Genomic DNA, 24,390 nt, shown 5'->3' on the forward strand with positions numbered 1-24,390 from the left:
CTGTATAAATTGTGTATATTATAGTTCTATAAAACTCTGAATAACTATAGTTCTGTATCTAAATTGTATATTCTATGTAACATAATTTTATAAAACTGTATAAACATAATTTTGTAAAAGTTGTGTTGAATATTATACTAAATTAATATTTCTCATGCCACACAAGTAAATAAAATATATTAACTATATTTTGCAAAACTGTATGATTTATTACTCTGGAGACCCATAAACAAATACTATATTTTTCTAGTAAATATATCTGGTTTACCAGTATAACATATTTCCCTTACCTAACTAACTGGGAGGTCAAACCTCAACTTTGTCCTCACGTCCCGGGCGTGCCAAACTCAAAATCCTAGAATATAAATATATATTTCCAAATTTAATCAATCTAATCTCACAATAATACTATACTTACCTTTTTCCCAGGCTCACATATGTCTTTATCTATAAAATTCTAAACTACCAATCAATCATCCATCAATATTACTTGAGCTCCTGAGAAAGCATCCACTGGGATCCTCAACCCATGCCTATGGTGTTTGGAAACTCAACCTTAGAATCGTAACATCTAATTTAATCAACTCAAATACCAGTACATTCACATTTTACTTATCCTGATTTTAGGATGATACCTGAACTTTTCAAACCAAAATTCTGTTCTGGTTAAATTGTAAAGAATTTTCCCAAGATCATCGTGGTAGCTTCTGATCGTCGAACTAGGGAAAAATGGGGCCGGAATCTTAGAGAGAAGGTAGAGGATCCGAAAATCTAGAGAGAGAAAGAGAATAAGAACTGATTTCGCGCCAAAAATATGATTTTTACATATTAATAAGTGGCTGGTCACGTGATTTCGTCGATGAGACACGTGGACTCGTCGACGAACCGAAGAAGGGAGTTCGTCAACGAGGATGATGAGTTTATCGACAAACCAAAGGGTCTGAATGTCCCCCTCTCGGTATCTTTTCGTCGACGAGGTACTGAAACTTGTTCACAAACCATATATGGGCGTTCGTCGACGAAACCAATGGATTCATCCACAAACCTTGCTTTTATTTCTTTTGAATTTTCCTTTTATTTTCCGGGACTCTATAGAAGTAATATATGATTGCTTCTCAAAAAATACGTTCTCTTTTTTTAAAGGATAATTTTTGTAATTAATAGTTTTCGTGTGCACATTAAATAGTTTTTTGTTTGTACAAATAAAATTATTTTAAATATTTTTTTACGGTAAATACTTTTTAAAGTGGTGGGTAAACCAAAAATTTTCGCTCGGCACATTTTGCTTCTGAAAATTCCAGCGGCTGTGGAACAAATTACAGAGTTAGGAAGCACTGCGAGTCCCAACAGTCCAAGACACAAGTACAGAGAGTGAGGAATCCCTTCACGGAGCAGAGAGAATGTTGAAGTTCCTGTCGAAGGTGAGGATAGAGTTCAACGCGCTGGATCCGCGGACGGCGGCGTGCATGGAGTTTCTGGCGCAGTGCAACGCCCGCAAAGCCAAGGAGTCGAACCCCGCCTGTCAGCTCATCGTCAAGCGCCGGACCGACGACCACCCTCCCCAGATAACCGTCACATTCGTCAACGGCGTCGAGCAGGTCTTCGACGCCACCTCCACCCCCGCGCAGACCATTCGCACCTTGGTTCTTGAAAAGGGTCAGCTTCTCGAGACTGAGCAAATGTTCCGCGACGCTGGCGAGGCCTGGCCCGTCGTCATCCCTGAGGAGGAGCTCCGCCAACCCGCTCCTGGTACCAAGGTATTTATTTGCTTTTCTTTCTCTGGAAATTGTCGGGTCCGTTTCTGTTTTCCTCACGCTGTGGTTTTGTCTTAAAGACATTAGATCGAGCACTTAGTGGGTGTGCGTGGGTTTGTGAATTTGAACAAAATTAATAGGCGTAATTTTGATTTTGTTTTTAATTTTACATTTATGAATCCTTATTACATATCCTTTTTAACATTACGGACTGATTACATAAAATATATTTTTTTGCGTGGAATATTAGTTAACATACTCATCGGTGTGAATTTGATTGTTTTGTTCATATCTTTTATTGGATTAGTTACATCTATACACACCCTTATATCTGTTTTTTTTTTTTTTTTTACATTATATCTTTTTTATTCTTTATTTTGTTAAAGAGAGTTCAAAAGAAAAGTTGGATTGTCACTCCTTATTCTAAAATTTGAATGCTGTTAAAATTCTTGAATTTGAGGATAAGGTGTAATACCTCACAGTGTTGTCCGACCTGTAACTCCAATTCTTGTACATGAGGGTCTGTTGTTGTGGTATCCTTCTGCGAGGTCAGAGTAAACCACCATAATTTTTGCAAGTTCTGAAGATTATTTTCAATGAAATGGTGCTTGGGTTTATCCACTATCCCGTGACTTGATGGCTTGTGCTTGCCCAGTTAATGTGTGTGTGTGTGTGTGTGTTTCCTTTTAAGAGTGAGTTGATATAGGCCACTGGCTGTCCAAATTTTTAATAAAAAGTTCTTCTGAATTTATGTTAAAGATCGTTAACAGGCCTGCCTTCTTATCTCCTGTTTGGAAATTGGAACATAATATTATGAGGTTGAGAAAATGATGGGGATATAAATCTAGAAATGCACAGGCTTATAAAATTTCTGGCAGTTGGAAGGTTAGGAAATTGTTAATAATATTGACAGGCTCAGATAGACTGAGGACTATCTTTATTAGATCTTGATAAGAAAGGAAAGACAAATATAGTTAGGATCAGAAGACGACTTTCGATATTCCACATTATGCTTTTTAACAAGTCTTGGGACAGATGGCATGGAGTCTATAGACTCTGAGATAGAAAAGCAGTATGGGCCTCAAGAATTGCTTCATGCTGTTAATGATTTGCACTTAATTTTTTTGAAAATTTTTTATTAAGAAACAAATGATCATGGTCATGCACATTTTAAATAACCGTGGTCGGTGAAACTTGTTTGTACAGATAGACTCTGGTTCTTTTGTGTTTTGCTAGAATTTTATTTAGTCATTATCATGATTTAAGTTTTGATTTCAACTAATATTCCAAAGCTTTAAAAGATATGAAAATTTAAATAGAAATGTCTATATCAAAGATAGTAAACCAATGCAAAAGAACTAGGTGATAGAATCTGAAGGTAGAAAATATAGTAAAATTTAAAGGTAAAATGATCAAAGAGGGTGATTGAACAATATGAGATAAGATGCAAACACTCTGTGCAATAGGATGAGATTTTTGGTGAATCTAGAGGAGGATTCTCGGGTAGTAAATAAAGTAGGTGGTGGGATCAAGATGTCCAAAAAGCCGTAAAAGAAAAAAATGGTATAAAACATGGCAAATTGTAGAAACATAAAAACCTTGAAAAGTATAAAAAAGTAAGAAAAATGCAAAAAAAAAAAAAAAACCACTAATGAAGTTAAACATAAAGCTTATGCTAGACTAAATACAAGAGAAGAGGAAACCGACATATATAAACTTGCTAGAACTAGAGAAAGAAAGTGTAAGGATTTAAGTAATGTAAAATATATAAAGGATGAGGATGATAATGTCTTGTTTAAACAAGACATAAAGGCAAAACTACTTTAATAAGTTTTTTGATGAAAACTAGATTGAAAGCTTAAACTTAGAAGAGTGACAAATGAGGAAAACACTAAAAATAAGAGATTTATTTGCAAAATTAGAGTTGTTGATGTTAAGATGGCTTTAAGAAAGATGAAAAGTGGAAAATCTATAGGATTGGATAATATCCCAATTGAAGTTTAGAAATGTCTAGGGGTTAATGGAAGTATATGGTTAACTAATCCATTCAAAACTATTATAAAAATCAAGAAAATGTTATATGAATGGAGAAAAAACTCGTTAATACCTATACACAAAAACAAAGGTGATATTCAAAAATTGTAATAACTATTGCGAAATTATACTTATGAGTCATGTGCGGGAAAGGGTAATTGAACAAAGTGTAAGATTAGAAATGAGGGTCTCATAGAATCAATTTGGTTTTATGTCTGTGAGATTGATAACACAAGCTATTTATCTTTTAAAAAGATTAATGGAAAGTTTAAGAAAAGAAGAGGGACTTGCACATGGTTTTTATTGACCTAGAGAAAGTTTATGATAGAGATATGGAGTACTTAGGGAAGTTCTCTTGTGAATTTTAGAAAAGAATGGAGTATGCAGTAGGTGTACTGATGTCATTAAGGATATGCATGATAGAGTAACAACTAAAATCAAGACTGTACGAGGAGAGTTTAGAGAATTTTCAACCACAATAGGTGTAAATCAAGGTTCTACTTTGATCCCTTATCTTTTAATTTTAGTAATTGATGAACTTACAAGGAATATCTAAAATGAGATCCCATGGTGTGTACTGTTTGTTGATGATATTGTTTTTTTTTTTGAAAATAGGAGTGGAGTAGAATCTAAATTAGAAATTTGGAGAGCAACTTTATATGAAATGTAATTGGGTCTATTATGCAAGCTAAAGGAGGAATCAAAGAGAATGTACTACATAGAGTTAAAGCAAGTTGAGTAAAATGGAGGAGTGCTTTGGGCATACTAAGTGATCGTAGAATACTTTGAAATTAAAAAGAAATTTTTATAAGATAGCTATAAGACCAACCATGCTTCATAGATCATAATGTTGGGCCGCTAAGAAACGACATAGCTGAAAAAAGTAAAAGTTTCCAAAATGCGAATGCTAAGGTGGATGAGTGCTATAACATTAGAGGAAAAATTAAGGAACAAACATATTCACAATAAGTTACGCATAGCACCGGTAGAAGATAAGATTAGGGAGGGACGATTTAGATAGTTTGGACATTTGAAACATAGGCCAAATAGTGCACCAGTGAGGAGGAGTGAGTTAGTTATTATTACTAGTATTAGAAGGGGTAGGGGTAGACCTAAAATAATATGGAATGAGATAATGAGGAAGGATTTAATAGCTCTTAAGCTGCCTGAGGAAAATGCTCTCAATGAATTGGCGGAAAATGATTCATGTAGCTGACCTTGCCTAGTCGACTTAAGGCGTCTTCTTGCTGCTGCTGCTGCTATTGTTCTATGTTAATTTTGATTTCAATTTCAATTGTAAAAAATTATGGAAACTAATAGTGACACAACTTTTTTATGGAATGCAAGACTTAAAGCTAAAACATCATAAATAAAATAAAACTAGGGCAAGCATGTGGTGCATGAGCTGCAATAACTATAAAGTGATACCACGTTGAACACCTTCAATTAATGTAAATGAAATTCATGATTAGCTAAGTATCATTTCTTATGCAAATACTACTAATTTAGATTAAGAGATTGAATAGGATGTTTTAATTAATATCTGTGTTCAATTTATGTAAAATTTCAAGTCTTAAGCTATCATTCTGATCCTTCTTGTAATTATCTTCATTTTCAAACAAAAATGAAGACTTATAAATAATTTTCTATTTGAGTATTTTCAATCTCAAATTTCATTTTCAAGGTTGTTCCATAATCTAAAATTCAACAAATTTATTGAATTTTTTAGATTTTGATAAAAATTTTGGATGATTTGTGGAAACTTTTTATTTTGAGGGTGTCATAAAGTGAAAATTTTCAACGAAAAATTTGATAGTTTGTGGAAACTTAAGACCATGGTCATCATGTGGAACCATGGGCAGATGTATGGTGGGTTGGGGCATTGCCCCCAATACCCCTTCCTAGTAAATATAGTTGATGGTCTTCATTATATTGATATTAAATTGTTGTATTGTTCTAAAAATGTAATGATGTAAATCCCCCAAATCTGCACTACATTTTATCTTTAATTTATTTTCGATTTTAATTGCAATTTTGCATTTACTTTCTATCCCTCCCTCGCTTAATTTTGTCGTAATTATTCCTTTTCATTTTCATTTTATTTACAATTGTGTCTAAAATCCTCAATTTCTCTGTCTTTGTATTACTTGTTTTAACACAAATCTAATCTACAAATGTCCAACAATAGAAAAGAAAAACAGTGAGATTTAAAGTACAGTTTGAATCAGGCAAATATCAAATGTACAAAAAAAAAATATTGATGAATGTCAATCACTTTTTCTTGGGGGGTCATGTGCAATGTTTATTATTCTAATTAATAGTAGGATATGAGTTCTAAATATAATGACATAAATTGTATAATGTGCATTTTCAGTAATAATAAAACTAAAGTATTAAATTCGCATCCACTGCAAGAAAACCTTAGATATATCCCTGTGTAGAACTCCCCTTTCCTCATCTGTTTAATAATGCAAACTGAAGGCCTTGAACCAACAACTTGTGGCTTAGTTTCAATGCTGCAACCATATGTAGGTGGCAATACTCTAGTAGTGCATGTTGCATTGGTGGGTGACACACTATTTTTAAAATACATCTGGCTGGGGTATGGGTGTTGCATTCAGGTTCTTCGGCCGGTTTGGCATACCTTTTTACCACGGTCATTTACCATCCTAACTGAACTGACTGAATTATTGGCACTCAACTGAACAACTGCCAAACTGATTTTTGTCGTCAGTTTGGTTAATTACTTGGTTTGCATAGGTTATGAAGAGGGAAAAAGAATTTTTGGTCAAGCTGAGAAGGAAATCAAAAGATGAAAATGCAAATTCATGTTTTATAGGCAAACCCGATTGTAAGGAACATACTAAATACGTGTGTCGATAATGGAGAAATCCAATGGCCATTGAAATCTGATTGGCATAACTGACTGAAATATGATAGGCTTTTGCATAGCTTGGGCCTTGGTGGAACAATCTCCATAACAGGCCTTTGGCCTTTTTGGTTGAGAATCATTGCAACTTTGTAACAGATACAATCTTCAGTGCCATGGACGAACCTCCAAATTCACCATAGTAGATCTGATAGCTGTTGCCATGGACCTTCATGGCATTTCAAATTTTCCTTTTCATTTGAAATCCAAGCTTTTCCTACCCATTCAGTTTGGCCACCTACAAAATTCCACGTGCAGCAGCTTAGCTTGACTTGTAGAATAGATGGACTGATAGGCAAGGATAAAGGGGAGCAAAGGTTTTATTTTTATTTATTTATTTTTTTTGGGGGGGGGGGGGGGGGGGCATATTCCATGATGGCTATGTAGAAAGGGGAAAATTTGAAGCATGTGTAATATTAATTGATTTTGTTCAGTTTATCCAAAATCAAGACTGTAAAATTTCTTAAATCTCTTCTGAGCTGAATAAAAAAATTTAGATAACTGAACCAGACAGACCAAATTCAATTGGTTTAGTTGGTTAATTCGTTTTGGATTAATTTGTTCTCACCCCACTAGGCTAGGTGTCAGTTCATGATGATGATTAATGATCAATTTTCTAGAGAGAGATGGAGTGCGCCCTGGTGCTTGGGTGGCAACTTCAAAAAATTCCTTTTTCCTTTGGGAAGAAATAGAAGTACAGGGTCAACGAGAAGTTCTTAGACTTCATCTTATCAAATGAGCTGATCAAATTACCCTTGGCAGGAACCAAATATACGTGGCCTAACAAGCAAGACAGTCCTTCCTTATCTAGAGGCTAAAATTGATAGATTCGTACAATTATCTGATTGGGAGGACCACCACTGGAATGTAACTCAGATTGCTCTTGAATGGGTGCTCTCTGATCATCCTGCTCCATTGCTGCTGAATGGAAGAGCCATGCAAGTAAGGAGGAGACTGTCAAGTTTGAAAACATGTGGCTGAAACATCAGGGTTTTGTATCACAGAGCAAGCAGTTGTGGGATGAAATGGAGTTCAATAGTTTACTATGTCCGGGTAAAGAAACTAAACATGTTGAAAGGCTTTCTCGAACATTGGAACATCTAGGTCTTTGAAAGAATTGACAAAAGAAAAGAGGAAATTGTGTCTGAAATTTTAGAACTGGATTCTAGAGAGGAGCACAATTATGGAAGAAACTGCCCAAAGAAATAATCTTGAAGGAGATTTTGCTTCAGTCTCTCCTTTGGAAGAAATTTCTTGGAGACAAAATTCAAGGGAGCTGCAGTTTAAAGCAGAGGACTAGAAGTCTAGAATACCAATTTTTTTCTAAAAGATGGCTATTGTGCATAGGAGGAGAAATTTTGTTGGCAACATAAAGGAAAATGAAGAAGTCTTTGAAAAAGAGCTCTTGATAAAGGATAGAGTTGCATCTTTCTATCACAATTTATATCAAGAAGAGGAATGAAGACCCAAGACAAATGGTTTTGAGTTTAAACAGTACTTTAAAGAAGCTAAATTGTTTCTGGAAAATATGTGTGAGGAAAGAGGAAACCGTAGAGGCTGTTAAGGGTTTGGAGGATAACAACGCTCAGGGCCTGATGGCATCTCTGTTGCCTTCTTCCAACAATGCTGGAAAGGAGTTAAAAATAATGTTTTGGGGATTTTTAGGAGTTCTTTCAACATGAACCTTTGAGGCCTCCTTAAATGCAATGTTTGTTACCCTTATGCCCAAAAAGGTGCCGAGGATGTGAGGCACTTTAGACCAATTAGTCTACTCAATCTTGTAAACAAAATAACAGCTAATGTCCTTGCCAATAGATTGAGAAAAGCACCAAGTGGGTTGATTTTGGATTCCCAGAATGCATTCGTAGAAGGAAGGTGGAAGCAGCCTCATTGCCAACAAACACCTTGATGCTAGACTGAAGAACAAAGAGGAAGGAATACTTGTCACACTGGTTAGCAAAAAGCCTACAATCACTTTATTGGAATTTGTCCTTTATATTATGGAGAGAATGAGCTTTGGTGATAAATGGACCCTCTATCAGTTAATGGCGATCAATATTGAAGCTATTGGTTTCTTCAAAAAAGGTCTTTGACAAGGGGATGGACTCTTATCCCCTGTTTTTTTGTCTACAATGGTAATGGAAGCCTTTAGTTTGATGGTAAATAAAGCAGTGCAGACTGATTTTATTTGAGGATTCTACATTGGCAGAAGGGGGGATGTGTCACATTTGCCTTTTGTGGATCACAGCTGAATTTCTGTGGGACTGCTGAAATGGAAATTAGATGGTTACAGGGTGTGCTCCTTTATGTCAAAATCATCTTGTTTCTCAAGGTGTAAAGGAGAACAAATTAGTTCCATGATATGGAAGCTCTAGTCAATAACTTGGGATGCAGAATGGGTTTTGTATTTCTCTCCCTACTAAATATTTGGGATTACCTCTGGGTTCCAAATTCAAATTCAAAACCGGTTGGGACGAGATTATAGGAAGGTTTGAGAGAAGGTTTAGTGGCTGGAAGGCAACGCAAACTACCTGCAAGCAGCCATCTAACTCCTAAAAGGCACACTAGCTTATTGCCAATCTTCTATGCCACCATGGCTGTGGCTGATCATCTAAGATGTTTCCTTGCAAAGGAGAATTGGGTGCTTTAAATATCATATGGTCTTCTGGGAAGTCTCCTTGCCAAAGAATTGGGAGGTGAGCATTCATTGCATCGCATGCCTAAATAGGGCGCTTTTAAGTAGATGGCTTTGAAGGTATGGAAAGGAAAGAAACAGTTTGTGGAGGAGAGTGATATGCTGGAAGTACGAGGGATCTAGTTGCTGGTTGCCTAATCTGGTTGGAGGTTCACAGGCTGCTGGACTACAGAAGAGCACTATGGGCCTTGTGAGTGACTTCGGAAATGGGCTAGAGGTTGGTTTGGAGTCCGAAGTCTTGTTTCAGGAGGATATTTGGTGGTGGAGAGTCAATACAAGATCAATGCCGCCCTTGTTTTTTTCCTATCTCTTCCAATAAGAGTGAATGTCTTTAATGTTTTGGTTAGAAGGCATGGATAGAACACATGGCTTCCTATTTTGGGAGGTCACCTTTACCAAAAGACTGAAAGGTAATGAAATGGGCTTGGAAAAAATGGGATGGATTCCATGCTTTGGTCAAGTTTAGAAATGGTGTGCTCTCACTTGCATTCTTTTATGGAAAATGCTTTATACGGGATTAGGAATTGTCGTCTCAAAGAAGGATATGGGTGCCTGAACGGCCCACTAAAGTCTTCCAGTATCTTTCCTGCAAAAGAAAAATTAGAAGAATTTTTTTTCGGGCATTGGGTTACATGTGGTTTACAGAATGCCTATTCTTAGGAATAGTTTAGTTATAATTAATTATATAGAAAATGATACCGTAAAGCAAATAATTATCAAATTTTTTTAATGAATTTATGACAAAGAATAGACGAAGAATGACTAGTACCAAATTTCGCCATTGGAATGTCTATTCATCTCTTATCACATATTGAATGAAATAATAAGGAATATACAAGGAAGAGCTATTATCTCTATTCCCAAAATTTTCACTATATTCCATCTTATTTGAAAAAATAGCTATTCCGCAAACCAAATGTAACCTTAGTTTAGCTATGGCTAGATTGAAAAACATAGCATTCAGGCAGATTTTCTCATGGGCAAACTGTTTGGACTCCTGCTGTCTTCAGAGCCTTGAATTTAACTTTTTTTTTTTTTTTATGGGCTGCTGCTCGAGTAATTAGTTTTAGCATGTACCAGTTGTAGTTGCTCAAACTATTCTCCCTTTTTTTGGCTATTTTTCTTCCTACTGCAGCTTGTATGTGGCTTGAATACTAGCTCTTTCCTTGGTTGAATCCTTTCTAAAATAATATTTTCCCCATATCCAGAAAAAAAATTTATATCATTTTTTATCTGAGGAATCCCAAGACAGATGAAGTAGGGGAGTTCAATAAGACATTTCTCACAACACTCTTAGCGGTGTGCACGTACTGACTGCATGTGCACAATTATTATGTTGTGGGCCTGTTGCATGGGTTTTAAAAGAATTAGAGTTGTCTTATATTCGACACATTCTACTGGGTAAAGTTTGGGACACCTATGTTGAAGCTCTTGGCTTTGAACTAAGAGGAAGGAGGAGGGCAAGAGGGAGAAGAGGAATAGGGAAGGAATAAAGCTTTGCATTTGTACTTCTTGTAATGCATATGATTCTCAGCCGCAACAAAAGCTGACGGCGTAGTTTGATAGTGGAGAATACAGTTGATATGCAGCCTCGGGCCCACGATGGTCATCGACCGGAGGATCCTGGCCCTCTCACACCTTCATTGCGTGCGCTAGGGGAAGCAGTTTTTGAGTTTATAGTTAATATGATGGCAACTGTGATTTGCTTATTGCCTATTATAAATTATATGATCATGTGTACTGACGCTGTCATACCCTTTCTTTTCAGCCAAGAAAAGCAGAAGACAGGAAGCAGTAGCTGTGCCTTGCCCCTTTCATTTTGATCATTTTGGAGAGTCGGGTGGGTTTGCAGGATGTGCCTTTGCTTATGTGCCCCATTTGGCATCTAAGGTTGATGTTATAAAAATATATTCAATGCTTTTATTTGCATTCTCTGCATGTGTATTTTCAGGGCCAACCCAGTGAAAATTTTGCTTCTTTGGCCGTGGTTCAGCCAGCCATTGTGTGGATAATGGCAAGAAAATGCTACTATGAGTCTAGGGATATGAATGTTTTACTTTGACCTAATTATTTTTTTGTGCTCAGAATTTGTTATTTGGATTTTAGATTTAGATTTGTGTGAATTTAGGAAAGATGTAATATAAAATTATATTAAAATTTGTTCAAATTTACACATTCAGGTCTGAAACCCATCTTTCCAAGCACAACCCGAGTTCCAAAATTATAAAACTGAAATGTATGATCCTTCAAGGCAAGTGCATTATTAAGAAAATGAGTGTAGCCAGAGAACTCTATATTTGGTTTTGGGTGAGGAATGGTTGAAAGCTTATTGGGTTGAGAAAATTAATTTTTCTTTGAAAATTTTAAACAATCACAAAAACAGAACTTGATATTTCAATTTTCTGACAATTTGAATAGGCAAAATTTAAAATGATTCTTTTTGGAACTTTATATACAAATATTGAAAGTTCGAAAAATATGCTCACATTTTTGTATGTTCTCTAAACTGAAAAATAAAGTGATTTTTTTTGTATTTCTTTAAATTAAAAATAAAATTACTTTTCACCGCTCAACAGATCCCTAGTATCTTGCAAGGGAATTCTTTATTGCACATTGATACATGGAAGCAGGACAATATTGGGGACACGGAATTAAATTTCTTTGTTTATTCCGTCATGTTCATTTCTCAAGCAAAACATGCCTTAAATAGGTTTCTCAAGAAAAATTAGTTTTAGCAGTAATTTGATTGTTTGGTCAGAAATTCATCTCACCAATTTGACTATTTGGTCAAAATTTTGTGAATATCGAATTCAAAGGCATAAACCTGGCAGTTGCAGTAGCTTTTTCATGTACAAAACCTGTAAAAAAGGACCTCGTCATGGCTTCCTGATTAACTGGAAATGGCTGAGATTAGGAGCAGGGCCAGAAAAATGCAAGCAGTGCTAGCCATGCAATCCTAGCAGTCACTGGAGGCAGAGAAGTCAGAGAACCATTCTCCTAATGGGCATTACCCCATATTACAAACATGTACAACACAGATTTGAAATTTTGTTTGTTAGAACTCACAACACCGCCTACCCCAACAACCACACCTTTATCCCAACCCTTTACAATCTGAATTACCGATCTTCACGTTGACATCTGTTGGGATCAGAGACTATGTCCATCATCATCTTTTCAGGCGAATCATCCCAACTTGCAAAGGTTTTCAAGTCGACCTGTGAAATGGGTAAGCAAACATAAATTAGACATCATTTTACCAAATACGTGTACCCACACACGCATAAGCACTCAGAACAACTTAAACTCTATATATATATATATGTCAAGTACCTTGCGTCTTTGCTCAGTGAAGAGTTGTTCCCTCCTTTTATATGCACTTTGCACTTCCTTGGCTGTTCTCCCGCTCAATCCCCATACTTCCACTTCTGAAACCAAAGCTTCAGCAGGTAGAAACCCCTGAAATGCAATCAGAAATTAACATTCAGAACTCTGAAAGTAGTTGTTCTGTGTTTCACCACACCCAAGCCCAATATCAAAGTAAAAGTCCACCGGCTTATATTGCATTTGCAAATCTCAGTTTCACCAAAACATCATGACTAAAAGAAAAATCTTCATTTGCTATATCATTTTGTTAGAGTAAAGAAACTCCTGTAGACGGATTCTGATGGACTGTGATTCAGTTGACAGCTCACTGCAATACTAGTCCAGCCAAAAAATTGAGAAGTACCCAGTGAGTGGTCAAATGCTTCTTCAAGGCTGATGATGACAATTACAACGCAAATGAAATATTTAGCTTTGAGCATTTTTAAACAATGTACTCATATATATAAAAGATGGGCAAAAGATAATGACCTCCCTTGAGGTCTAGTAAATAGATGACGGCCTCCTCTCAGGTTTCAAAAATTCCAACCTCTCATGAGGTTTCAAGAATTCTTGGGACCTCCCTTGAGGTTTGTCAAAAAGACACAAAACTCCCCTTGTAATTTACAAAAAAACAAGTTTTTTTAGGAGAATTCTGTACCTTATTGGCAAACCTCAATGGAAGTTCGTGGCATTTTTGAAATCTTAGGGGAAGTCTCTGTTTTTTTGTCAAACCTTAGGTGACGTGAGTGTCTTTTGCCCATAAAAAGATCCTCTGCATCTCACATGTTCTCATGATTATTGGCACTGAATCTACAATCTACCTAATGAAGTTGGTTCCAGGACCCTTGGCTCTGCCATATTATAAATTGCATCTGGTGAAAACAAATTTCATCAGCATACCGTTATTCACTATATTGCAATTCCTGGGACAACACCACTGGGTTGATGCATAAAATTGTGAAATCTTCAAATTTTTTGCACGAAAACAAAAACAACAAAAGGTATCATGTGGCTGGTAAAAAAACCTACAATTTTTAGTACAAGAAAACCAGAAAATAATTGGCACCATTAAGTTCTTGATTGCACACTAAATGGTAAATATCACCGCTTCAATGTCTTTTGAACAATACCTGATTGGGGAAGAGGGACCCAGGTCCATAAGTTTTGTCAACTGCATGATGACGAACAGTAACTCTAGCAAAATCTTCATCCAAGAAAATCCTCTCATTACCAGCAGTTCCCCCAAACGCAACCCCCACAAGCTTTGGACGTGGTTCATAGACTCTACCAGTGGAATGCAAGTGGCTATAAACAAAGTTCTTTTCCCTCCCTGCCAGCAATTATATTTGCTCAGTTCCACAAAGGACATAATAATATAAATGCTTTTCAAGGGTCTTTCTCTTCTCTCTTACTTGCACACACATACCAGTAGGTAAGAATGCATTGAAGACTGGACCTAGTGCGTATAGATTTCCAGAGCTTCCATAGAAGATATCCCTATTTTCAAAACTCTGCTGCGTAAGAGCACCAATGATCCATTTCCTTTCATTACCATTATCCTCAAGGGTATTTACTGAACTAGCAGAAATCAACAGTAACAATGAACCAGAATAGCCTTCAATATTTGACCAGAATCTGTTAAATCCTTTCCCGTGAAGAGATGACCTACAACGTTGTAGAAAACAAGCATTATCTGCAGTTAGAACATTGGAGAAATAGATATGCATAGAAAAATAAAACAGGCGGTTCAGCAAAATGATAAGCAGAAGACAATTTCAACATTGTCATGTGTTCAAGAGCAAGTTATCATCAAACAGCTTGGGACTTGCTCTGTGAGGAACTAATTTGTATTCTAATGGATCTCATGGAAAGATTGTACTAGTAGCTGGTTAATTAAAAACATATGCTTACAGACAACAGTTACTCATGGATCTAACTAATTTGCAGCACTATTACAGACAAAAGAAAAATATAGTTGCATGTATGCATGCATTCATATTGCCCCCCACTCTTTCCCTTCTTTAAAATTTTGGTGGTGATGGTGGTGGGGGAGGGGGGTGGTTAGTCTAGGTGGTGGCAGAAAAAAGAGGAAGAATAGCACTATTGCAACCAACCACAAATGTAAGAGCTGCAAATTGCTCCATATGTAAATTTCTAAAAGTAAAAGAAACAGTTACATTCACAATTTTAAGTAGACGACCACTTGGTCTTTAAATATAGCACAATAGGTACAGCAAGGCAGTAAGTAATGAGTAATGCATGAAATTCAGCAAGGAAAAAAAAAACTTATTGAAAGAATTTTGAAAAGATTTGTAACTGTCCCAAATTTCCAATTAATACAAAGTATTAATCTATATTCTATATTTGAAGAATTCTTAAGAGCATCAACAGCATCAATCCTAACTGCTTTAACAAGAAAGGAAAGATGACAAACCGATAAAGAAGGTTTTCATCTGTTCCATCACCATCGCTATGGAAGCATGCTCTTAAAATTTCTTCACTTATTGTACTCCTCTGTGTAAGGAAAACTGCCCACGCTCTTCCAGGGGTTAGAAGATGAGTTTGACACATCTTTGTTGAGGAAATGTCACCTAATGATATACTTGAAGAATCCAACCCATCCTAACATAGATAAAGGGAAAAAAATCTAACACGTGATCTCTAACATCACAAGAAGTAAATGTAGGTTTTACATTACAATCATACTATAGAAAGTTCATATGAAATAGTATGGCTAGAAAGAATGCGAAAAGCCATTAACATATATTGCATAATCCTACATTTAGATGCACCAAACCAAAAAAAAATGCCATGGCAATTACTATGCATGAGCAAATATACAATAAAGACTAAGGTTACATTCCATTTGCAGAATGCCAATTCTCGGGAATAGATTAATTTTAGTAGGTTAGTTACAATTAGTTATATAAGAAATTATATTATTATTATAAAACAAATAATAATGTGAAACATTTTATGAGTACAATAAGGAATAGATAAGGATTAATTATTCTCAAATTTCATCATAGGGATGTCTATTCCTTTCTTATACATGTTGAATGAAATTAATAGGAACATATAAGGAATAACTAATCCCTTGATTCCTAAAATTTAAACTATATTCCATCTTATTCTAAGGAATAACTATTCCGTCAAACCAAACAAGCTGTAAGGTCCCATTTGAACTTTAAACAAATCAAGTAAAAGAAAGAAGTTCATGTACGGTTATCAAGGAAAATGAGAAAGAAAATAAAATCTATAACAAATCAATAAAAATTTCAATTTTAAACATGATTAAAATCTATTTTTTTTCTTAATTTATAGTCATACTAGAACAAATTTCATTTATATAGGATTTGATATAGAGAAAAAATACAATGGACCTATTTCTTGTTTTCCTTTCATTTTCCTTCCTCAAACGAAATCCTTGATCCAAATGAAGCACAAATAAAAAGAAGTGCATGGATAGTTTGCCCACAAAATTACATTTGTACCTTCAATATATTGATATCACCAACAAATAATTCTTATATTTAAGTTGCTGAATGAAGGTAACAAAATCCTATGCACCATCCTCTTGATTCAAGAAATTGTTGATTGACTTTTTCTAAGAGCAGCTGGCATTTCATCCCTATGATGCTATGTGTTAGAAGGTGACAATGTAATGGGTTAAATTGTTTGGGGGGGGGGGGGGGGGGTGAGATTGCTTTACATGTATTCTATAGGGTTTTATAATGGATATTAAATTACTTGTGTTAATGCTTGTATGGTTGTTCTCTTTAATTGAATAAAACAAGTAGTCTTTTTCATCATTGTGTTTTGTTGTCTTGGATAGTGATGTACCTTATTGCTCTATGAATATTTTGTATATGGATGTCTCTTGCCTATGTGATCTATTTTTGTTGTATTGATGCTTTCCTGGTTACAAGTGGTTATCAAGACTTATTTGGTGCTCGTGTCTGCAAGTTTAAATGTATAATTATCGACTGACTCAATTGGGGGAGAGCTCTCAACAAGTGTATCACGGCCTTTAATTGAGTCTTATTTGGGCGTCTGTGACAGTTGGTATCAGAGCACAGTGTGTGTGAGCACCATGAGTGGTAATATGAGAACTGCAAAGTCTGGAAAGACAACATGTGTTGAGATGCTTAAGGCAAGAATGACAAAACTTGAAACCTTGGAGATGAAGTTCAATGAACTCAAAGGGTCTGTGACAAAATTGATAAAAGAGAAAGCGTGTCAATAGAGCTTGAGGTTGCTAAAGAAAACACTAGAGGAAAACTTTATGGTGTATCTCAGCATGAGGAAAGAATTGTGGAACTTGAGATATTAATTCCACATATAAATCCCTAGAGAAAAAGCCAATAGAGCTTGAGGCTTTCCAGAGGAACTTTGAGCAGTTGGAAGCTTTTGAGAATAGGCTGAAACACATTGAGGGCATGTTGCCATCCCTTAAATCCCAAGGGGGAGAGCCAATAGAGCTTGAGGGCTCCCTATGGGAGTTAACTGACAATTTTTATTTGCTTGTAGAAAATGTCAAAGGGTCCATTAGTGCCTTGAAAGAATATCTGAAGGAAATAGGCAAGTTCAAGAACACAATGGACTAGTTTCATAATAACTTGTAGGAGACGAGTAAGAAATTGAATGCTCGCACAAATGTCCCGAAGGCCGATAATCGATACCATTGAGGGGTCTCAAATTAAGGTACCGGAACTTAAAAGTTATGGGGGCACTCAAAATGCAAAGGAATTGGACAATTTCATCTTTGATTTGGAACACTACTTTAGTGCTCACGAATCAAATTGGAAGAGGACCGAGTGAACATTGCAACAGTATATCTTTCCGGTGATGCTAAGTTATGGTAGAGAACCAAATGCAAAGACACACAGCACAATCGGTGTGCTATTAATACCTAGGAGGGATTGAAACAAGCTTTGAAGGCATAGTTTTACCCTGAGAATGAAGAATACATGGTGCGGTGCAAGATGTATGATTTACAACAAACATGCTCGATAAGGAGTTATGTAGAGGAGTTCCAGACCTTGATGCTTGACATCAAAGATCTGGCTTAATCTCATAGGTTATTCCATTTCCTTCGGAGACTGAATACATGGCCAAATAATGAACTGCGAAGGAAAAGGGTTCGTGACCTCCCCTCTACCCTCGAAGTAGCCGAACGATTAGACTATTTTTCAAATAGTTGTTTTTAAAAGGAAATACCTAATGTCCGCCAAAAATGAACAAAAGCCCAACAAGGTGTATAAACCTATAAATGGGCAGACATATGGGGAGTGTGGAGTACCGACCACCGATCTCGTGCTTTCTCTACATAGGACCTCATTGCATAGCAGAGTGCCCTGAACGGAAGGCCTTGAATGCTCTGAAGGCCTTTCTTGAGGAAAGAGAAACCCTGAAAATAGACTCCAAAGAGAAGCAGGATATGGTGGGAGCCTTAAGGTTTTTGGGGGCTTGGAACGTCAAGCAATTACTAGCAAGTTTCAAGAAAAGGACTTAATGTACGTGGATCTACCATTGAATGGGAAAAATACCAGGTCATGATTGATATAGGTGCCACTCATAATTTTATCGCCGATACAAAAGCCCAACGGTTAAAATTGCAGATTGGCAGGGATGTGGGAAAATTGAAGCTTAATAAAGTCATAAGCTTTAGCCATTGTGGAAGTCGCCCCTAGAGTGGCGTGCCAGATGGGGCCTTGATTAGGAACAATAGACTTCACAGTGACACTCCTCAACGACTTTAGTGTGGTTTTGGGGATGGATTTCCTCCAGATTATGCGGTCGGTATCGATTCTCGCTACCGATTGCTTGGTGATGATGGGAAGTACCCCTTGTGCTGTGCCAGTAGCTCGCAGCACCATAAAAGAAAAGAAGTTGCTTTCACCTCTCCAATTCAATAAGGGAGTGAAAAGAAGAGAGCCTTCTTTTGTAGTGTTACCTGTAGATTCAAGGGATGAAGAAACAGACGCATGTCCGACTGAGATCAAGGAAGTGCTAGAAGAATTCAAAAAAGTAATCCGGAGCAACACCCCAAGGTTTTACCACCCCGACGACAGATAGACCATAAAATAAAGCTTCTCCCCGGAGTAAAACCTCCAACTTGCGCCCCATACGGAATGGCGCCACCTAAATTAGCTGAATTCAGAAGACAACTAAACAAGCTACTAGAAGTAGGATTCATCTGGCCATCAAAAACACTTTTGGGGCCCCTGTGTTATTTCAGAAGAATATGATGGGAGTCTGCAACTGTGTGTGGATTATCGGATTCTCAACAAGGTGACTATTCACAAAAAATATCCCATTTCGTTAATTGCAGATCTCTTCGACCAGCTAAGTACAGCCAAATACTTCACTAAGCTGGACTTGAGGTCGGGATACCATCAAATGCGCATTGCAAAGGGGGATAAACCAAAGACCATTTGTGTCACTCGGTATGGAGCATTTGAATTCCTTGTTATGCCTTTCAGATTAACAAATGCACCTGCTACTTTTTGTACTTTAATGAAACAAGTTTTTCGGGACTACTCGATAGATTTGTAGTCGTCTACCTCGACGACATTGTAGTGTTTGACTCGTCTTTAGTTGAACACAAGGAACATCTTCGGCGAGTCTTTCAAAAGCTAAAGGAAAATCATTTGTACCTAAAAGGAGAGAAATTTGTTTTCGCCTAGAGACGTATCAAGTTCTTGGGACATATCATTGAAGAGGGGCAGATACAAATGGATCCAGCAAAGGTACAAACCATTCATGAATGGAGACCACCTACATCCATCAGTGAGCTACTATCCTTCTTAGGTCTTGCCAACTACTATACGAAGTTCATAAAAGGGTACTCTAAAAGAATCGTACCATTGACATATTTGTTTAAAAATGGGGTAAAGTGGGGGTCGTCGGAAGATTGTCAATCAACTTTTGATGAACTAAAGGAGAAAATTGCAAGGGATCCAGTGTTAATCCTTCCCGACGTGATGAAGCCATTTGAAGTGCAAGCCAATGCATCAAAATTTATGCCAGGGAGAGTTCTTTTGCAAGAAGGGCATCTAGTTGCTTTTGGAAATCAAAAACTAACAGGTGTCGAACAGAACTATACAACCCAAGAGAAAGAACTTCTGGCTGTCGTACACTATATCCGCGTTTGGAGACACTATCTCTTGGGGTCCAAATTTGTGGTAAAAACAGATAATGTAGTTGTCACACACTTCTTGTCACAACCAGGACTAACTTCAAAACAAGCCCACTGGCAAGAGAAACTAGCTGAATTCGATCTTGACTTTGAATACAAGGCAGGGGAGACCAATTAGGTGGCTAATGCTTTAAGTAGCAAAACGGAATTGGCAACATTGAAATTCATGAGTCATCTATCAACTAGTAGGGCTCCTTTATCCATAAAGGAACTTATCAGGAAACACTTGAGAATAGACCAACAGACCCAAGCATTGATAAAACTGGTAGAAGAAGGGAAGACGCAACAATTTTGGATGGAAGATGGATAGTTAATGACAAAAGGTAGGTGATTGTACATACCCAAAGCTAGGAACTTGAGGAAGACATTATTAAAAAAATGCCATGACACTTTGTGGGTTGGACACCTGGGATGGCAACGAACTCAGACACTAATCACACAGGGGTACTACTGGCCACATATGGAAGATGATGTAGTAAGGTATACAAAAACATGTTTGATTTGTCAACAAGACAAAGTGGAGAGAAAGAAGACCCCAGTATTGCCGGTTGTTGCCAGTATCGACAAGACCATGGTAAAGTGTCTCTGTAGATTTCATTTCCTCCTTACCAAATGTAGAGGACAATGACACAATCTTGGTGGTAATTAATCGATTTTCAAAGTACACAACTTTTGTACCTATGTCAAAGTCATGCTCAGCAAAAAAGACAGCTTAGTTATTCTTCAAGCATGTAGTGAAGTATTGGGGAATTCTAGAGAGCCTAATTAGTGATAGAGATGTCTAATTCATTGGTGGATTTTGGGGAAAACTCTTTCGCTTGATGGGATCAAGCCTTAATCTTTCCACAAGCTACCACCCTAAGACAGATGGCCAAACAGAACGCTTTAATGGGACGTTTACAACACTTTGTGAACTCCAATTAGAAAAATTAGGTTTCGCTATTGGGTACAACGCAATTTTGCTTTACTTTTATGAAATCTTTTGTAACTAACAAAAGTCCTTTTGAGATTGTGACATGTCAACAACCAACTCTCCCACACACTCTTGATGGTCCATATAGTGGAAATTGTCTAAAAGCATACCAATTCACAAAGAACTGGTTACAAAACATAGAAGTCATGCAAGCTCAGTTGGAAAAAGCTTCAAAGTGCATGAAGAAATAGGTGGACAAAGGGCGACAACCACAACAATTTGACGCTAGGGACCTGGTTCTTGTAAAAGTGCTAGCAAAAACATTTCGATCCCTTAATGGCAAGGATAGAAGACTCTTATGAAGATATGAAGGTCCAATCAAAGTGATAGAAAAAGTTGGACATGCATCTTATCGACTTGAAAAACTAGAGTGGATGAAGAGCTATAGACGACCAGCCCATCCAGTGTTTCACGTCAGCAACTTAAAACCATTCCATGTTGATGAAGAAAAATTCACACCGACAGAAGTAAAGGAGATCAACCATTTCTAGAATGAAGACAGTAATCAGAAATGTCGAGGATATCCTTGCAGACAGAGTCGTCAACAAAGAAGGTCGTCAACAACAACAAAACCTAGTTAAGTGGATAGGGCTGGGAGAAGAAGAGAACAGTTGGGAGAAAACAAAAAACCTCCATCATGCCACGCAGAAGATTCAAGATTTCATGAACTCCAAGACGACAACACCAAAATCTGAAGACTGAACACTTCTTATAGCAAATCAATGAGGACGTTACTAAAATAAGTGGGGGAGGATGTTAGGGGGCGACAATGTAATGGGATAAATTAGGGGGGGGGGGGGATTGCTTTACATGTATTCTCCAGGGATTTATAATGGATATTAAATTACTTGTGTTAATGCTTGTATGGTTGTTCTCTTTAATTGAATAAAACAAGTGGTCATTTTCACCATTGTGTTCTGTTGTCTTGGACAGTGATGTACCTTATTGCTCTACGAATATTTTGTTTATGGATGTCTCTTGCCTATGTGATCTATTGTTGTTTTATTGATGTTTTCCTGGTTACAAGTGGTCATCGAAACTTATCTGGTGCTCGTGTCTGCAGGTTTGAACGTGTAATTATCGACTGACTCAGTTGGGGGAGAGCTCCCGACGAGTGTTGCATGGCCCTTAATTGAGTCTTATTTGGCGGTCCATGACACTATGCTAATAAAACAACCTGCTTAGCACAAATTAAACTATATACATACAGCCAACTTAAATTAAATAATGCTACTATATAACTTTTAATAAAGTGCAGGCTTTTAGATAAAATAATGACTTCAAATTGCCTGCTTAAAGTGCTTCATCATAAATGATACCACCAACCTCCTCATGGTGTCTGCCAAAATCAGTAACCAAGTGAGATCTCTCTCTCTCTCTCTTTCTCTCTCTAACCTCTAGGACATAATTCATGTCAATTCATATTCAGGAAAACCATGTGTGCCAAACTGTCTCACTCTCAACCAACAATCTCTAGGACCTAAGTCATTCATATCAACAAATATTCAGCAAAACCATGCGTGTAACCAAACAGTTAGAGGATTCAAAGCACTTGATAATCAAATTAAGACAAGAAGGAATGACAATACCAATAATAATACTCAACCACAAGAAAGAAACAGTACCTCTGAAGTTGAAAAATATTGGAGTCTTGAATGGACAAACTGCATAAAGCAATCTGCCAGGCGTGGAACTGTCTTCAAAACCCAAAGATGAATCTTTCCTGCAGGAAGTTCAACTTCCATGCCAGTGGTGTCACAATCCCACACATTTAAGTTGCTTGAAACTTCAGCACATGATACAATGGCTGATAATACTAAATGATTTATATCTGGAAGATCTAGAGTTGCCTGTACTTTAGAAAATTTCAAAACTCTAGAATCCCACATCATAATCCAACACATCTGAAGAAGCATGAGCAGCTCAATGGGCATAAGTGACCCATTTATCTTGCAATCTTCTTCACTGGATTCAAACTGCAGTTTTGAAGGAAGACCTGCTTTTGCAGTCACTGTTGCAAAAACCCTGAGCCAATTATTCAACGACCGCGATCCAGACATTCTCCCACAGCATCCAATATAACCTCTGACAAACTCAATCCAACTAAATCCCCCCTTCTCAGCCACAAAATATAGCTCAACTATAGAAGGACCCAAGTGATCCAATAATCCCAGAAAGTGTTTGTGTATCACAGGTGCTTCACATATTGAGTTTTTGAAGGTCAAAGAAAAACATTTCTGGAAAGATAAACAAACAGCCCAGAACAAAACAAAAGCCAATTAAATTTTAGAGAAAACAAGAATTACGGCAAAGTTGCATTATTAATTGAAAGTTACATTACTATTTTACTATAGAAGAAAGAAATCTCATAATCGTCAAATTAAGTTTTTACATTTTTTTTTTTTTTTTGAGAAATAGAGTGTACTAGTGTAGTATCACGCACGTCGACTCAGCAGCTCTAGAAAGAAAAAGTAAAAATAAAAAGAATTACATTAACATAACCCATGACCTAAATCATTGAAATTCCATATCAATTCGGGATATATAATCACAATACGGCATGCGAACTTACTGCAAATTCAACTAATTAGTAATTACGTATTGGTTCTTCTACTGAAAAATAATTATAATAACGATAATATTGAGGTCAACAACTACGGGAACAGAGTTAAAAACCAATCCTCCGCGCGGTAGTCAGGAAAAATGCGAAAAGAAAAAGAAAACCCCAGGAATATTGCCTAACAAACGAAGCGAATTTTAAAGAAATATATGACTTCTTACGTTGCCTCGGCGAGCAAAAGAGGCAATTAGGGTTTAATTATTTCTCACCTGAAGAGAGCTAGGAGGGATTGTTTTAGTGTCAGGATCAGCGAGCTTGGAGAAAGCTTTCTGAAGCAGCGGCAGAGCTCCGGTCGAGGCTGCTTCTGTCTCAATCTCTCGTTGTTCCGTCGACGTCTGTTCCGACGAAGACGAGGCTCCCATTGTAATTGTATTGTCGTCGCTAACAGTCGGTTCCTCTTTTTCTCGTCTGCTCAAAATGAAAATGAAAACGAAAACGGTTTGCTCCTTCAGTTCTCCTCCTTCTTCCTGCTCGCGCCGATTATTTGATAGATCTGCGCTTGAAAACGACGTCGTTCCAGACTAAACTTGGCACATCTAAACCAAACCTGACCCTTAAAAGTGTGGGATTGGGCCTTGGCAAATTATACTTATGTTGGTTTGAGTTGATGCTTGATAGACATAGGTATATGAAATTATTCATAAATTCAGACATTAGTTGTTAATGATTTGGTGGATATTCGTCAAATAAAACTTGATATTCATCAACTAAATTATTTAGGTGTAAATAAAAAAATAAAAAATAAAAACTATATCCGACACATTTAAGGTGTGAATCGATTATTAGTCGATTTAGACGAGTCAAGTTCAATTCGAATT

At 36.9% G+C, this 24,390-nt stretch overlaps 2 protein-coding genes across 3 annotated transcripts; one reads left to right on the forward strand and one right to left on the reverse strand.

Annotated features, from left to right (window-relative positions):
- Positions 1-1,251: 1,251 nt before the first annotated feature.
- On the forward strand, positions 1,252-11,476 carry LOC131162271 (uncharacterized). 2 transcript variants are annotated; one of them, XM_058118578.1, is made up of 3 exons: positions 1,269-1,757; positions 11,181-11,252; positions 11,364-11,476. In XM_058118578.1, the coding sequence occupies exons 1-2, from the start codon at positions 1,401-1,403 to the stop codon at positions 11,208-11,210; spliced, it is 387 nt and encodes a 128-aa protein (XP_057974561.1). In that variant the 5' UTR covers positions 1,269-1,400; the 3' UTR covers positions 11,211-11,252; positions 11,364-11,476. The 2 variants fall into 2 exon arrangements, with proteins under 2 accessions (XP_057974560.1, XP_057974561.1); XM_058118577.1 differs by having other exon boundaries at positions 1,252-1,757; positions 11,181-11,476.
- Positions 11,477-12,262: 786 nt separating this feature from the next.
- On the reverse strand, positions 12,263-24,096 carry LOC131162273 (uncharacterized). The gene is made up of 7 exons (XM_058118580.1): positions 23,782-24,096; positions 22,578-23,189; positions 15,213-15,400; positions 14,205-14,443; positions 13,909-14,108; positions 12,746-12,871; positions 12,263-12,630 (listed from the first exon to the last, which is right to left on the reverse strand). The coding sequence occupies exons 1-7, from the start codon at positions 23,932-23,934 to the stop codon at positions 12,532-12,534; spliced, it is 1,617 nt and encodes a 538-aa protein (XP_057974563.1). The 5' UTR covers positions 23,935-24,096; the 3' UTR covers positions 12,263-12,531.
- Positions 24,097-24,390: the final 294 nt, after the last annotated feature.

The sequence above is a fragment of the Malania oleifera genome, chromosome 8 (assembly GCF_029873635.1).
Source record: "Malania oleifera isolate guangnan ecotype guangnan chromosome 8, ASM2987363v1, whole genome shotgun sequence".
NCBI classification, from domain to species: Eukaryota; Viridiplantae; Streptophyta; class Magnoliopsida; order Santalales; family Ximeniaceae; genus Malania; species Malania oleifera.